The 15,706-nt window shown below is 45.2% G+C and overlaps 1 protein-coding gene across 1 annotated transcript in view; it reads left to right on the forward strand.

The window, feature by feature from the left end:
- The window catches only part of LOC124796093 (sodium-coupled monocarboxylate transporter 1-like), a gene marked incomplete at its 3' end in the record, with an annotated part of 59,995 nt that overhangs the window by 33,099 nt on the left and 11,190 nt on the right, over positions 1 to 15,706 (forward strand). The window contains exons 5-7 of the mRNA XM_047260179.1: positions 6,624 to 6,778; positions 12,627 to 12,767; positions 15,251 to 15,359. Of these exons, the coding sequence (XP_047116135.1) occupies positions 6,624 to 6,778; positions 12,627 to 12,767; positions 15,251 to 15,359 (405 nt within the window). The remainder of the gene's footprint in view (positions 1 to 6,623; positions 6,779 to 12,626; positions 12,768 to 15,250; positions 15,360 to 15,706) is intronic.

A 15,706-nucleotide genomic window follows, 5' to 3' on the forward strand; every position in this document is an offset into this window, starting at 1 on the left:
CGTGCTTCCATCTTGACCCAACGACATCGTCAACTGCAATTGCAGTGGAAGGAGGTCATCGAGATTGGCCCGAGGATCAGTGGAAATGTTTCGCCTGGACGGATGAAGCATCTTTCTTGTTGCATTTGGTCGTTAGTGCTGTCTAGTTTCGCCATCATCCAGACAAATGGCTGCTCCGATACGTGCACTACCCCATGCAAGCCGACCAGTGAAACCGCCACTTTGCCATAGCGGTTAATTCACCTAGGCTTCCAGGAGACTGTGTTAGAAATCGAAGGTAGCTTGACTGTTATGGGCCACATGAACATTACTGCAGACCACCTGTATCTCTTCGTGTTTGATAACTTCCCCAGCAGTGAAGGTGGCTAATTAGGTTTTGTTTTATGGTAATGTACAGTTATATGTACTGGTATTTTGTCTGTGTGGTAATGTGAAGTTGAACTCCTGATTAGAGAAACAGTTAAATAATCTCGGCGATGCAAAAGTTAATCAGAAATACAACATTAAACTGTAGACTCCTACGCTCGGGGCGGGAGTACAGACTGTTCTGATAAATTTAACGAAACTGTCCTGTTCGCAATAATAAAAGCAATCTGACTGCGAGAAAAATATAAAATATAAATAACTACCAAAAATGCCCTATCGAAAAGTATGTCACTGTTGAAATGTTAGTTGTATCACACGTAAATTAGAAATGGCCTACCTGTTTGCGCAATGAATAAATGTTGTACTGCTGCCATTTCCGAACTACCGCTGTTGCTGCGGCTGTGCTACTTAAGAAATTAAAATTCAAACTACCAGCAACGCGATGTGCAACGCGTGCTTTGAATTACAGAGACATCCACAAAACACCTGTGCTAATAAATCTTACTGCTGCAATGATCACTGTCAATTAAAGTTCTGTTACTGAGAAACTCGGGGAAGCAAAATTATGTATCTGAAACGGAAATAAAGAGACGAATGCTGATTGGTAGGAAAACAATAAAGTATCTGTATTAACAAAACTTTACAACACTAAGACAAAATACTTTAACACCTGCAATATTAAAAATTCACTTTACATTAACAGTGGAAAAACCTGAACAAATTCTCTTTACTTTCTTAGAAACACGTATGGTATCTGCCTTCGAAGAAGGATTAGTAAATCACACAGTGTTACATTATCATTAAAAAATCGACAATTCTAAATTCCTGATTAAATTGATTACTACGCCTGGATGTCCGGCAAATGCACTATTACAGTACCTTTTGAAGACTTCTGAATGAATGTACAAAATATCTCTTTATAAGTGAAAAATAATAAGAAAAGTACTGCCAGCACATAGCATGGCGTAAAGACATCTTACTCTATCACAAGATACCGGGTGATCATAAAGTCTATATAAATTTGAAAACTTAATAAACCACGTAATAATGTAGATGGAGCGGTAAAAACTGACACTCGAGCTTGGAATGACATGGGGTTTTATTAAAAAAAAAAAAAAAAAACATATTGCTAGACGCGTGAAAGATCTCTTGCGCGCGTCATTTGGTGATGATCGTGTGCTCAGCCGCCACTTTCATTATGCTTGGCCTCCCAGGTCCCCACACCTCAGTCCGTGCGATTATTGGCTTTAGGGTTACCTGAAGTCGCAAGTGTATCGTGATCGACCGACATCTCTAGGGATGCTGAAAGACAACATCCGACGCCAATGCCTCACCATAACTCCGGACATGCTTTACAATGCTGTTCACAACGTTATTCCTCGACTACAGCTATTGTTGAGGAGTGATGGTGGACATATTCAGCATTTCCTGTAAAGACCATCATATTTGGTTTGTCTTACTTTGTTATGCTAATTATTGCTATTCTGATCAGATGAAGCGCCATCTGTCGGACATTTTTTGAACGTTTGTGTTTTTTTGGTTCTAATGAAACCCCATTCATTCCAAGCATGTGTGTCAATTTGTACCTCTCTATCTACATTATTCCGTGATGTATTCAGTTTTCAAATTTATAATGACTTTTTGATCACCCAGTACATCTCGACTCCTTCTCATCTCTCTCTCTCTCTCTCTCTCTCTCTCTCTCTCCCTTTCTCTTTCTGTCTTTCTCTTGCCCTTCCCCCAAGACCGCACTCCACTCTCCACTCACAAGCAAAGATTCTGCTAACAGTCTCTCACAGCACAACTCTTTGCAGGTTGGCAGAGATGTTGTCCGCTTTTACTCAGATGTTATTGAAGCTATACTTTTCTGAGTGATATCCAAAATATTACCAAAATTACAATTTCCTGTATAAAGCAAAACCCTTACAACAGTCGTAGCATCTTCCAGCAGGATAATTGAAAGACATCAATCCCTTTTGGCCTGCCACCATTTCATTTTCATTTCGTGTATGATGTTTATTTATTGAGAGTGTGCTGGTTAAGGGTTATGAAGCGACAGTGACTGGGTACTGGGAGCGTCGACAGCTTGTTGTTACTTGGATGATGGATCATTCCTTTATTTCCCCGTATTTTTGTGGGGTCTGATACGCTGTCACTTTGTGTCGAGGAAGCACGTTACAGAGAGTTGTTTCCACCAGGCGAGACTGCCGGGCAGAGACTTAGAAGGTGCGGTCGGATAGGAAGAGAGTGTCCGGCTTGCGCTGACGCTAAGGCAGGACGCCGAGAGGCAGCTGGACTGGCGTCCCTGGCCCGTTGTTAATGCCGGGCCGGCTTTTGTGTTTGCTAGCCATGCCGTTGCCCATGTCTTACTGTCCCAGCTGCACATGCTTGGGCTGGCATTTCCTAAATCGCTTTATGGCAGGAGAGGAGTGTTATGGACGCCTGTCGGATTTTGCTGGCTAAATGGCCGGGGGCCTACGTTGCGAATTCTGCATCAGCAGGCACTGTGGATATTCCTCTTTCAAGTAAAAGCGCATCCTTCGCAGCGGGGTGTCTGTCAGACTGTCGCCCATCTAGCCGGAACGTTTCACTCAAACTTTCAGCGTTCTTGCGACTCTTAGTTTCTCTTGCAAGCAGAATGCGTGCATTTTGTTTGGAGATCAGACATCAGTTGTAACAAGGTGTCACAAATTTTTTGCAGCAAGCAGCTCGATTGGGGGTGGCGGTACGTTTTTCCCTATTTTTGGTGGGAATAATTCCGTGGTGGTTTGTTCTTACGATTGGTGAGGAAAAATACTGCCTTGCTATTGGTCGTTTTGAGTTTGGCAGAGTCAGCGTGGTGTAATTTTTTGGGGGTTGTGCACGGAACGGGACGAATAGGTCAGAATATTCTGATCCACACCACCGAATCGACAACTTGTTTTATTGTTCGGAAACGAGATTCTAGTACGGACTTGAGCCAGGCTCTGTTGTCCGAGAGTGAGGGCATCAACCTGATCGCCAGCTTCCAGATTTACTCAGCGACGTCTGTGGAGTTCGAACATGATGTCATCTGTACATGGTAAAATACTGGCAGCTCCGACACGTAGAGAACTTTGTCGAGTTGTCCTCATGCGCCCTGTAATGTACTGACGTACCTGTTGGAGCAGCAGATCTTCCTTGGTACGCGTCATAGTCATACACTCTTGTGGTACTCATTCACTGTCTTGAGAGATAGTAATGAAGCAGTCAATAGAGTTACCGTCTTGTTCATGATAGGTGACACAGAATAGCGGCCGGCCGCGGTGGTCTAGCGGTTCTAGGCGCACAGTCCGGAGCCGCGCGACTGCTACGGTCGCAGGTTCGAATCCTGCCTCGGGCATGGATGTGTGTGATGTCCTTAGGTTAGTTAGGTTTAAGTTGTTCTAAGTTCTAGGGGACTGATGACCATAGATGTTAAGTCCCATAGTGCTCAGAGCCATTTGAACAGAATAGCGTAGTAAAACAGTACGCCCTTAGTTCAACATTGCCAACTTACCCCTCTACTGATCTAGCCTCTCATTCACTTTGTGTCTTGGTGAACTTACATTTTAACAGCATATCATATCAGTGTTTCTAGTTAAATAAAGCTACTTGTAGGAGTTAAGGCCTTTGTTATTTCAAGATCAGTTTTACCTAATTCACTTAAATTTTGAGGGATATTTGACTGTTTATTATTTTTTAACAAAGTCCAAACTCGAAATACAGTGCCAAGGCCGATTCAGATTAGTTAGCTTTATACATATAATCCGTTGCGTCGACATCAAAACAGTGCTTCTTGAGGGTGGTGATGTGGTAAGGGGGACCTCCGGTACAGAACTGAATATCAGGCAGTCCAACACTGTCACGCCACTGAGCATCATGCAAACTGTCCATGTCACAAAGACAGAACATGCTTCAATGTTTCGAGCAGTTTGACAGCGAACTCACGTTGATGTCTAGGACACCAGATTCGGGTGACCTGAACTCAGTGGAACACATCTGGGACGCTAAAGGGTAGCAGCAAGGTGCCCACAAACCAGCGGCACGAAATTTACGGAAATTGCGTGACCTTTATGTTGATATCTCGTTCCCCATATCTCCGGAAAACTGCCAAGGACTTGTCGAATCCATGTCACAGAGAATCGTTGCTGTATTGCGTTCCAAAGACGTATCAACACGCCATTAAACTGGTGATCCCAATATTTCGACTCCTCACTCTAAGTTTGTGTCACGCATTCCTATTCAAACAACACTTGGATAAGAGAAAACGCAAAGTCACTACTCTGGCGCGTAATATGCTGTGAAATAAAGTTTGAGTCCAGATTGGAGTATGAAAGTTTGTCTAAGTTCAGTAGTCCCTAATGATAACTTCTCCAAGTTCGAAAGTGTTCTGCGGGGAGGGCCAGTCACCAGAAGCGTGACGTCAAAGGCGGAGGGCGGCGGCGGCTACCGGTGGACAGGGAGGCAGCAGCGGCGGGAACTTCGGAAGTGAACAACAGTCTTCAGTGAGTGGATGGACAACAGGTTGTGGTCAGAGCGCGGTCTTAAACCGTGGCCGCGCGGATCATTTCTTCTGGGCTGGTCCTCATGATGGTGGCTGCATAACGTAACCCGAACGGCGCGGGCCACAGGGTGGTGTACGTGTCGATTGCTGGCTTGATGCGGTATCGCCCTCTGACGCCCCGCTAGCCGACTTGTTGTTGCCGTCTGAAGATCGCCTGCTGGTAGTGCAGACTCATGGGAGTTCAAAGGCTGCGCCTCGCGGATGGTCGGCAGTTGGGGCTTTACGGGGGGCGCGCCACAGTATCTACTGGACGACCCTGGCATTTGTTGCTACAGTATTACAAATAACCCTGCTATAGTATTACTAACGACACTGTAGCACATGGAACTTATTTTGCATTTAGTCTACAGTACAGAGATCTTTAGTAATCTTGAAGGCCGCTGTGGCGCAGCGGTTCTAGGCGATTCTGCTACGGTCGCAGGTTCGAATCCTGCCTCGGACATGGATGTGTGTGATGTCCTTAGGTTGTTGTTGTTGGGGTCTTCAGTCCTGAGACTGGTTTGATGCAGCTCTCCATTCTACTCTATCCTGTGCAAGCTTCTTCATCTCCCAGTACCTACTGCAATCTACATCCTTCTGAATCTGCTTAGTGCATTCATCTCTTGGTCTCCTTCTACGATTTTTACCCTCCACGCTGCCCTCCAATACTAAATTGGTGATCCCTCGATGCCTCAGAACATGTCCTACCAACAGATCCCTTCTTTTAGTCAAGTTGTGCCACATACTCCTCTTCTCCCCAATTCTATTCAATACCTCCTCATGAGTAATGTGATGTACCCATCGAATCTTCAGCATTCTTCTGTAGCACCACATTTAGAAAGCTTCTATTCTCTTCTTGTCCAAACTATTCATCGTCCGTGTTTCACTTCCATACATGGCTACACTCCACACAAATACTTTCAGAAACGACTTCCTGACACTTAAATCTATACTCGATGTTAACAAATTTCGGTCCGCAGCTCGTGGTCGTGCGGTAGCGTTCTCGCTTCCCACGCCCGGGTTCCCGCGTTCGATTCCCGGCGGGATCAGGGATTTTCTCTGCCTCGTGATGACTGGGTGTTGTGTGATGTCCTTAGGTTAGTTAGGTTTAAGTAGTTCTAAGTTCTAGGGGACTGATGACCATAGATGTTAAGTCCCATAGTGCTCAGAGCCATTTTGAACAAATTTCTCTTCTTCAGAAACGCTTTCCTTGCCATTGCCAGTCTACATTTTATATCTTCTCTACTTCGACCATCATCAGTTATTTTGCTCCCCAAACAGCAAAACTCGTTTACTACGTTAAGTGTCTCATTTCCTAATTCCCTCCGCATCACCCGACTTAATTCGACTACATTCCATTATCCTTGTTTTGCTTTTGTTGATGTTCATCTTATATGCCCCTTTCAGTACACTGTCCATTTCATTCAACTGCTCTTCCAAGTCCTTTGCTGTCTCTGACAGAATTACAATGTCATCGGCGAACCTCAGTTTTTATTTCTTCTCCATGGATTTTAATACCTACTTCGCATTTTTCTTTTGTTTCCTTTACTGCTTGCTCAGTATACAAATTAGGTTTAAGTAGTTCTAAGTCTAGGGAACTGATGAGCTCAGATGTTAAGTCCCATAAAGAAACTTCCTTTTGGACGCACTTTGCACTTTGCTCTTGGTCTAAAATTTAGGTATGGCTGGTTGAAGGTTTGTGGTGATGTCGCAGGGCGGCCTGAAGGCGGTGGTGTGGACGGACTTCCTGCAGAGCGGTGTCACGCTGATGGCCTTCATAGCGGTGCTCGTCTTCGGGCTGGTGGGCGCCGGCGGCTTCTCGCAGGTGTGGCAGGCGGCCAGCGACGGCGGGCGCGCCGACTTCTTTGTGTGAGTATCGGAGCTGTCGTGACTCTCATCGAGCAACGGGATGAAGCATCCTAAAACAATATCTCAGTTTCATGTAGGTGTGACAAACGGAATATAGACGTCCTTAGATTAGTTAGCACAAGGAGGGCATAAAAAGCAGACTAGCACTGTCGAAGAGGGCATTCTTGGCCAAGGCGTCAGGTGACGTGTCGCAGAAGGCGTCAGACACCGACGCCACACTGCAGCACCCTGCCGTCTGGTTGATTAGTAGCTCAGCCCTTGCGACAACACGACCTTCCGCCACGGACATCGCATGGCGATCTGTAGAGGGCCTTTGCGTACACCGAACCAAATCACAGAGGGGTGTAAATCAGCAAGAGTGGTCTCTCCTGTCACGAACCTTTTGCGGCACCCGCCAGTGTCACTCGCAGCCAATCAGGGGGAATTGTAGCTCTGTCATGCGGGTTCTTAGAACCACCTATGTACTCCCGGTTAATCACGCCCAACTTCTAGCTTCCTCCCTGCAAAACCGTCCGACATATGTCAACATCAACCATGCCGGCTCCCACATATTTCACCCTGCTGCAGGTGTGCCTCAAGGCTGTGTCCTCTCACCCCTTCTGTACATCCTGTACACTTCAGTCATTCACAAACAGCCACCCCCAACGCTCCTCCTGCAACATCTCGACGACACCGCCTACCTCGCCACCCATCATACACTTCATCTTTGCCACTCCTCTCTCCAACGCCACCTGAATCTCCTAGTGGAATGGTGTAATACACGTAAACTGCAAGTAAACTCGCAGAAAAGCTAAGCCACCATCTTTGGTCGTACCACTCGACGTTTCCGTCTTCCAGATTTCCTTCTTTCCATCTACAACCACCCTGTCTCACTTGCTAATAAAGTCAAGCACTTGGGACTAACTCTCAACGGAAAGTGTTTTACATCTACATCTACATATATGTATATGCAAGCCACCGTAATCTCAAAAGAAAATTAACATGGGACACGCATCTCCTTACCATGCAACACAACGCCTGAAACCGACTAAAACTGCTACAATTATTAACAGCCCATACCTGGGATCTACATCCTTCTGCCCTTATCCTCACCTATAAATCCCTCATCCATCCCACCCTAACCTACGCTAACCTTACCTGGATCTCTGCCTCACCTAAAGTCTGTAAGTCACTTGAAATCCTGGAAAGACATACACTCAACCTTCCCTTCTGCATCGGCCCACCTTCCTCAACTCGCGTCATGTACCAACTCATCCACTTCCCACTCCTTTTTCTCTTCTAAGAGCATCTGATGCATAAATCGCAAAACCTATTCCCAGCACCCGATTTCACATGCACTAATTACAAATCCCGGTTCCCTGCTGCGCCACGACATTCATATTCCACTTCCTTGCACCTCCGTGCCGGAATTTTAACCAGGTCCCACTCCCAAACGATGAAATCCGTCCAAAGATATACCCTCTTTCCAAGCCTAATCACAACGCTCCGCCTCACACCGTCCCCAATTTTCTCCTTCCTCCTTTACCTACCCTCGTTTTCAATTGGTGAGACACCTGGGTACCTTGTTTGCCAAGGTATGGTTTGACAAACACTAAGGCAAGCAGTAAAAACTCCCGCTTTGTATGGATGGTCGTCACCTTGCTGAAAGAAGGCCCTGGATGGCAATAAAACAGAGCGTAGAATATCATCGACGTACGACCGTGCTGTAAAGGGGTCCTACTATTAAATCAAATGGCACCCCCAACAATCATTCCTGGTTTTTCGAGGTGTACCAGGTTCGTACACCACCGCTGGCTGGGTGAACACTTCTACTCCAGTCAATGAGATTCGACGCCAAAGCAACGTTTGGTATAAGTGAATGACCATTTAACAGCCTGGAGAAAGTCCATTTCATGGGACACTAAGTACAGCAGTGAATTAAGGACCCTAGCATAGCATACAGCGGCAGTAGTCAATGGACACCAGTATGTAGTAACACAGCGCATGCACGCAGTGCAGACGGCGACACACCAGCAAGTCAGGTGCAACTGCAAAGCGTGGATTACTGGGTAGGCTGATATCGCCCAGGAGATGGCCCCCACCTTTAAGGGACCAAGTCAGCTCCTGGCAGTATTACTAGGTGCTTCCTACACAGCCACATTGAGCGAAGGCGGTGTCCATTAGCAGTAGACTCGGTACTCTACGTCAGGGTGATGGGTGCCGTGGAGTACATCTCGAAACAGACGGTGGACGATGACAGACGCTCCACAGCTGCGGCGGGTAGTATTTCTATTCACTTAACCTCACCCTGTTGCGACAACGCATCATGTCTGAAAAAAGTTGTCTCCAATAGAGGCACAGTGCGACGCTTGGGCGTGGTGTGATCTGAATCATCGCTCCAACAGGCTGACCCTCGAACTATGTTCTGCCAAAAATATTTCATCCCTGCCAGCAGAAACAGTGGCTAGATGTCTACATCTACGTGGATATTCCGCAAGCCACCGAACGGTGCGTGGTGGAGGGTACCCTGTACCACTACTAGCCATCTCCTTTCGTGTCCCACTCGAAAACATAGCGAGGGAAAAACGACTATCTGTATGCCTACGCACGCGTCCCACTTTCTCGTGTCTTATATTCGTGGTTCTTATGCGAAATATCTGTTGGTGGCATTAGAATCGTTCTGCGTCATCTTCAAACGCTCGTCCTCTAAATTTTCTCAATAGCGTTTCTAGAACAGAACATTGCCTTTCCACCTGCGATTTCCATGTGAGTTCCCAAAGCATCTCTGTGATAACTGCGTGTTGCTCGTATCTACTGGTAACAAATGTAGCAGCTCACCTTTGCATTACTTAGATATCTTCCTTTAATCCAACCAAATGCGTATCCCAAACACTGTAGTAGTCCTCAAGAACTGGTCCCATTAGCGTCCGATATGCCGTCTCCTTTAGAGATGAACCATACTTCACTAAACTTCTCCCAAGAAAACAATGTTGACCACTTTCTTTCCCTAATACAATTTTCACAAGCTCGTTCCATTTCATATAGCTTTGCAACGTTACGCCCAGATGTTTCAACGATGTGACTGTGTCAAGCAATATACCACTAATGCTAATTACGGGTTTGTTTTTGTAGTCATCTGTATTAACTTGCATTTTCTAAATTTAGAGTAAGCTGTCATTCATTACATCAGGTAGAAATTTTGTTGAGTTAGGTTGGGTTGTTTGGGCGAAGAGACCAAACAGCGAAGTCATCGGTCTCATCGGATTAGGGAAGGACGTGGAAGGAAGTCGGCCGTGCCCTTGCTAAGGAACCATCCCGACATTTGCCTGGGGCGATTTAGGGAAATCACAGAAAACCTACATCAAGATGGCCGGCCACGTAATTGAAGCGCCCCCCCCCCCCCCCCCCCAATGTGTGTCCAGTGTCCTAACCACTGCGCCACATCGCTCGGTGAGAAATTTTGTCTAAGTCATTTTGTATCCTCCTACAGCCATATAACTTCCACATTTCCAGTCCGTCACAACATCATCAGCAGAACAATCACGGACTACCGTCCATCCTGTCTGCAAGGTCCTTACGTACGTTGTTGTCGTTGTGTTAGTGGTCTTCAGTCCGAGGACTGATATGATGCAGCTCTCCATGCTGCTACATCCTATGCGAGAGTCTCCATCTCCGAATAACTACAGCAATCCATAGCCTGCTGAATCTACTTACTGTATCCATCTCTTGGTCTCCCTCTACGATTTTAACCCCCACTCCCCCCCCCCCCCCCCCCCCCCCACACACACACACACACGTCGCTCCAATACTACATTCGTGATTCCTTGATTTCTCAGAATGTGTCCTGTCAACCGATCCCTTCTTTTGGTCAAATTGTGCCACAAATTTCTCGTCTCCCCAATTCTATCCAGTACTCCATCGACCCATCTAATCTTCAACAATCTTTTGTAACACCACATTCCGAAAGGTTCAGTTCTCTTTTCATCTAAGCCGTTTATCGTCCACGTTTCACTTCCATATATGGCTAAACTCCAGACAAATATGTCCAGAAAAGACTTCCTAACACTTAAATGTATATTCGATGTTAACAAATTTCTCTTCTTCTGAAATCTTTTCTAGCGATTGCCATTCTACATTTTATATCCTCTCTGCTTCGGCCATCGCTAGTTATTTTTCTGCCGAAATAACGGAACTCCTTTACTACTTTAAGTGTCTCGTGTCCTAATTTAATTTCCTTAGAATCACGTGGTTTAATTCGACATCATTACATTATCCTCGTCCACAGCTCATTGTCTTGCGGTAGCGTTCTCGCTTCCCGGGCTCGGGGTCGCGGTTCGATTCCCGGCGTGGTCAAGGATTTTTCCTAACTCGAGTTGACGGGGTGTTGTTGTGTCGTCTGGATCATCATCGTTCATCCACTTTATGGTAAGAGGAAGGCAATGGCTAACCACCTCCACTAGGACCTTGCCTAGTACGGCGGTGCGGGTCTCCCGCATCGTCCCCTACGCTCCTGGGAGTATGGGACCTCACCCACATTATACTTGTTTTGGTTTGTTGATGTTCATTTTATATCCTCCATTCAAGACAATGTCCAATAATGTATATAGAAAATAATAGCGATCCTATCACACTTCGCTGAGGAACTCCTGATAATATCCTTGTCCTCAGTGAAGACTCGCCGTCGAGGACAACATACTGGACTCTGTTAATTAAGAAGTCTTCGAGCCACTCACATATTGGGAACCTATTGCATATGCTGGTACCTTCGTCAACAGTCTGCAATGGGGCAACGTGTCAAACGATTTTCGGAAATCTAGAAATATGAAATCTACCTATTGGCCATCCTTCATAGTTCGCAGCATATCATGCAAGAAAAGGGCAAGGTGAGTTTTGCACGAGCGATGATTTCTATATCCGTGTTGATTTGTGGTTATTAGCTTTTCGGTCCCTAGGAAATTTATTACGTTCTAACTCAGAATATGTTCTAGAATCCGACAGCAAACCGATATTAGGGATGTTGATCTGTAATTTGGCGGGTCTTTTCCTTACCTTTCTTATATAAAAGAGCCAGCTGCGCTTTTTACCAATCGCTTGGGACAAAGCGCTGTGCGACAGGTTCACGAAATTGCAAGGTAAGAAAGGGGCCAATGCCATAGAGTACACTCCGTAAATTGTCATTGCACCAGGATCTGACGACTTATTTGTTTTTAACTTTTTCATTTGTTTATTTGCGTCAGCGATGTTTATTACTATGCCGTCCATACGGGACTTCGTGCGATGGTCAAACGACGGTATGGTTGTACGATTCGCCTAAGTGAGCAATTACTTAAACGCGAATTCTAAAGTTCGGCTTTGGTTTCACTATCTTCTATGGTGTTTGCTAACTAGTCTCGCTCTAGGGACATGATGGAGACTTCGGTAGTGTTGGTGCGAGCTGTCTAAAGCTTCTTACATCAGAAAGCTGTGACAGCCATCTGTTGACTTAGTAACTGCCATCTGTTTGCTTGGACTAAGATTCCAGCCACCAAGCTGCAAGGCAGTGGTAACATGTAAAACATTAGCAATACCACAACATTTAAACCTCAGTTCAATTTGGATAGACTCGTCTCACGTGGGCTAGCACTCATCCTAGTTACTCACCACCTCGTTCCATTTAGTTTTAGAGAATCTGCACCAAAGAGCGGAGTTTAGCCAATGCAGCGTAACAGCAGAAGTGTGCACCTGGAGAATAACAATTGAGTTGCGTTTTGCGTTTTCTTGCGCACGTATACGTTAGTGATACGTATTTTTTTTAGTACTTTAAACCGATAATGGAAGTAGTTTGAAGCAAAGAATTAATCAAGTAATTCGAGGTGTTCTTTCCCCACAGGATGACCCCGGACCCATTCGTCCGCAACTCCTTTTGGACTGTGGTGGTAGGTGCTACAGTTTCCTGGGTAGGAGGAATCGCTGTCCACCAGGGGATGGTACAGAAGTTTCTATCTCTGCCCAACATGAGAGCTGCTCGGAAGTAAGTATTCTCAGGCAAGTGTGCTGTAGCTTTAGTCGTTCTACACCGCTTCATTATTTATGGTGCCGAATTGAATAAATCATAGCGGTTGACATTAGCCCTATCGTTTATGGACAGAATGGAAAAATGGTTCCTGTGTCCTCAGTTATTTATAGGACCTATTCGAATATCTTTCTTTCCCTGTGGCTTTTGCCCTGTACACCTCGTTCTACACTGAAGCGCAAAAGAAACTAGTATAGGCATACGTATTCAAATACAGAATATGTTAACAGGCAGAATACGGCGCTGCGGACGCCAACGCCTATATAAGACAACAAGTTCTGGTGCAGTTGTTAAATCGGTTACTGGTGCTGCAGTGGCGGGTTATCAAGATTTAAGTCAGTTTTAACGTGGTTCTTTAGTCGGCACACGAGCGATGGGACACAGCATCCCCGAGGTGGCGATGAAGTGGGGATTTTCCCGTACGACCATTTCACGAGAATACCGAGAATATCAGGAATCCGGTAAAACATCAAATCTCCGACATCGCTGCGGTCGGAGAAAGATCCTGCAAGAACGGGACCAACGACGGTTGAATAATGTCGTTGAACGTGACAGAAGTGCAAATCTTCCGCAAATCACTGCAGATTTCAATGCTGGGCCATCAAGAAGTGTCAGCGTGTTAACCATTCAACGAAACATCATCGATATGGGCTTTCGGAGCCGAAGGCGGACTCGTCTACCTATGATGACTGCACAACACAAAGCTTTACGCCTTGCCTGGGGCCGTGAACACCGACATGGATTGTTGATGACTAGAAACATGTTGCCTGGTCGAACGAGTCTCGTTTCAAATTGTATCGAGCGGATGGACGTGTACGGGTGTGGAGGCAACCACATGAATCCATGGACCTGCAAGTCAGCAGGTTTGGGGACTGTGCATTTGCAGTCGGGTGTGGAGGCAACCTCATGAATCCATGGACCTGCAAGTCAGCAGGTTTGGGGACTGTGCATTTGCAGTGATACGTCTAGATACGATTCTGACTGGTGACTCGTACTTAAGCATCCTGTCTGATCACCTGCATCCATTCATGTCCACTGTGCGTTCTGACAAACGTGGACAATTCCAGCAGGAAAATGCGACACCCCACATGTCCAGAATTGCTACAGAGTGACTCCAAGAACACTCTTTTGAGTTTAAACATTTCCGCTGGCCACCAAACTCCCTAGAAGTGAACATTATTGAGCATATCTGGGATGCCCTGCAACATGCTGTTCAGAAGAGATCTCCAACCTCTCGTACTATTACGGATTTATGGTCAGCCCTGCTAGATTCATGGTGTCAGATCCCTACACCACTACTTGAGACATTAGTCGAGTCCATGCCACATCGTGTTGCGGTACGCACGCACGTACATATCACCTCACCTCGAATCTCCCCTACTATGTGACTGGATTCGTGATTTCCTGTCAGAGAGGTCATAGTTCGTAGTAACTGGCGGAAAGTCATCGAGTAAAACGGAAATGATTTCTGGCGCTTCCCAAGTTAGTGTTACAGGCTCTGTTCTTATCTATATAAACGATGTGGGAGACAATCTGAGCAGCCGTCTTCGGTTGTTTGCAGGCGACGCTGTCGTTTATCGACTAGTAAAGTCATCAGAAGATCAAAACAAATAGCAAAACGATTTAGAAAATAGATTTGTATGGTACGACAATTGGCAATTGACCCTAAACAACGAAAAGTGTTAGGTCATCCTCGTCAGTGCTAAACCTCGCTACACGATAAATCAGTCAAATCTAAAGGCCGTAAATTCAACTAAATGCCTAGGATTATAATAACGATCAACTTACATTCGAAGGAACACATAGAAAATGTTATGGGGAAGGCTAAACAAAGACTCCGTTTGATTGACACGAAACTTAGAAAATGTAACAGATCTGTTAAGGAGACTGCCTACACTGCGCTTGTCCGTCCTCTGCTGCGCGGTGTGGGATCCTTACCAGATAAGACTGACGGAATACATTGAAAAAGGTCCGAGAAGGGTAGCATGTTTTGTATTATCGCAAAATAGGTGAGAGAGTGTCACTGAAATGATACAGGATTTGTAATGGACATCATTAAAACAAAGGCGTTTTTCGTTCCGGAGGAAACTTCTCACGAAATTCCAATCACTATCTATCTCCTCGGAATGCAAAAATACTTTGTTGATGCCGACGTACATAGGGAAAAACGATCACCATGATAAAATAAGGGAAATCAGAGCTCGTGCGGAAACATGTGTTCTTTCCGTACGCTACACGAGACTGGAATAATAAAGAATTGTGAAAGTGGTTCGATGAAGCCTCTGCCAGGCACTTAAAAGTGATTAGCGGAGTATCAATGCAGATGTAGATGTAGCTAATATTGACAGCATCTTCATACCTAGTAAACCTATTTTCTTTTGTTTTGTTTTTGATGTATTTGGTTCTTGTTTGTTCCTCTGAATATTGTTAACATTCTACAGGTCTCTGGCGGGGTTCACTTTTGGTATGATCCTGATACACCTTATAAGCATATTCTGCGGATTTTTGCTGTACGCTGATTATCAAGACTGCGACCCAATTAAGACGAAAGTAAGTACCACACCATCCAATACGCCAATGACGTACGTTAATAAATATTAATGTCTTGAAAAATGTAATCGAGGAGTAGTGCCTGTGTACATTTTAAGCAGCTCGATGACAATCAGTAATCTTGACATTTTAGATGAATAAAGTTTTGCTTTAATTGCTATGATAAAGAAGTTGTTTTTCTTTTAAGAAATTTTGAACATAATATTCAACTATACAAATAATTCACACAATAGGTATATTACAGGATTAGATGTTCACTGCTGTTTCACCTCCGAAACAATAGTTTTATTTTTTGTAGGAGTAACTAATGTCATCTCAAATAGACTTGTAAGTGTTACATAGAGTCC

The sequence above is a fragment of the Schistocerca piceifrons genome, chromosome 4, assembly GCF_021461385.2.
Source record: "Schistocerca piceifrons isolate TAMUIC-IGC-003096 chromosome 4, iqSchPice1.1, whole genome shotgun sequence".
NCBI classification, from domain to species: domain Eukaryota; kingdom Metazoa; phylum Arthropoda; class Insecta; order Orthoptera; family Acrididae; genus Schistocerca; species Schistocerca piceifrons.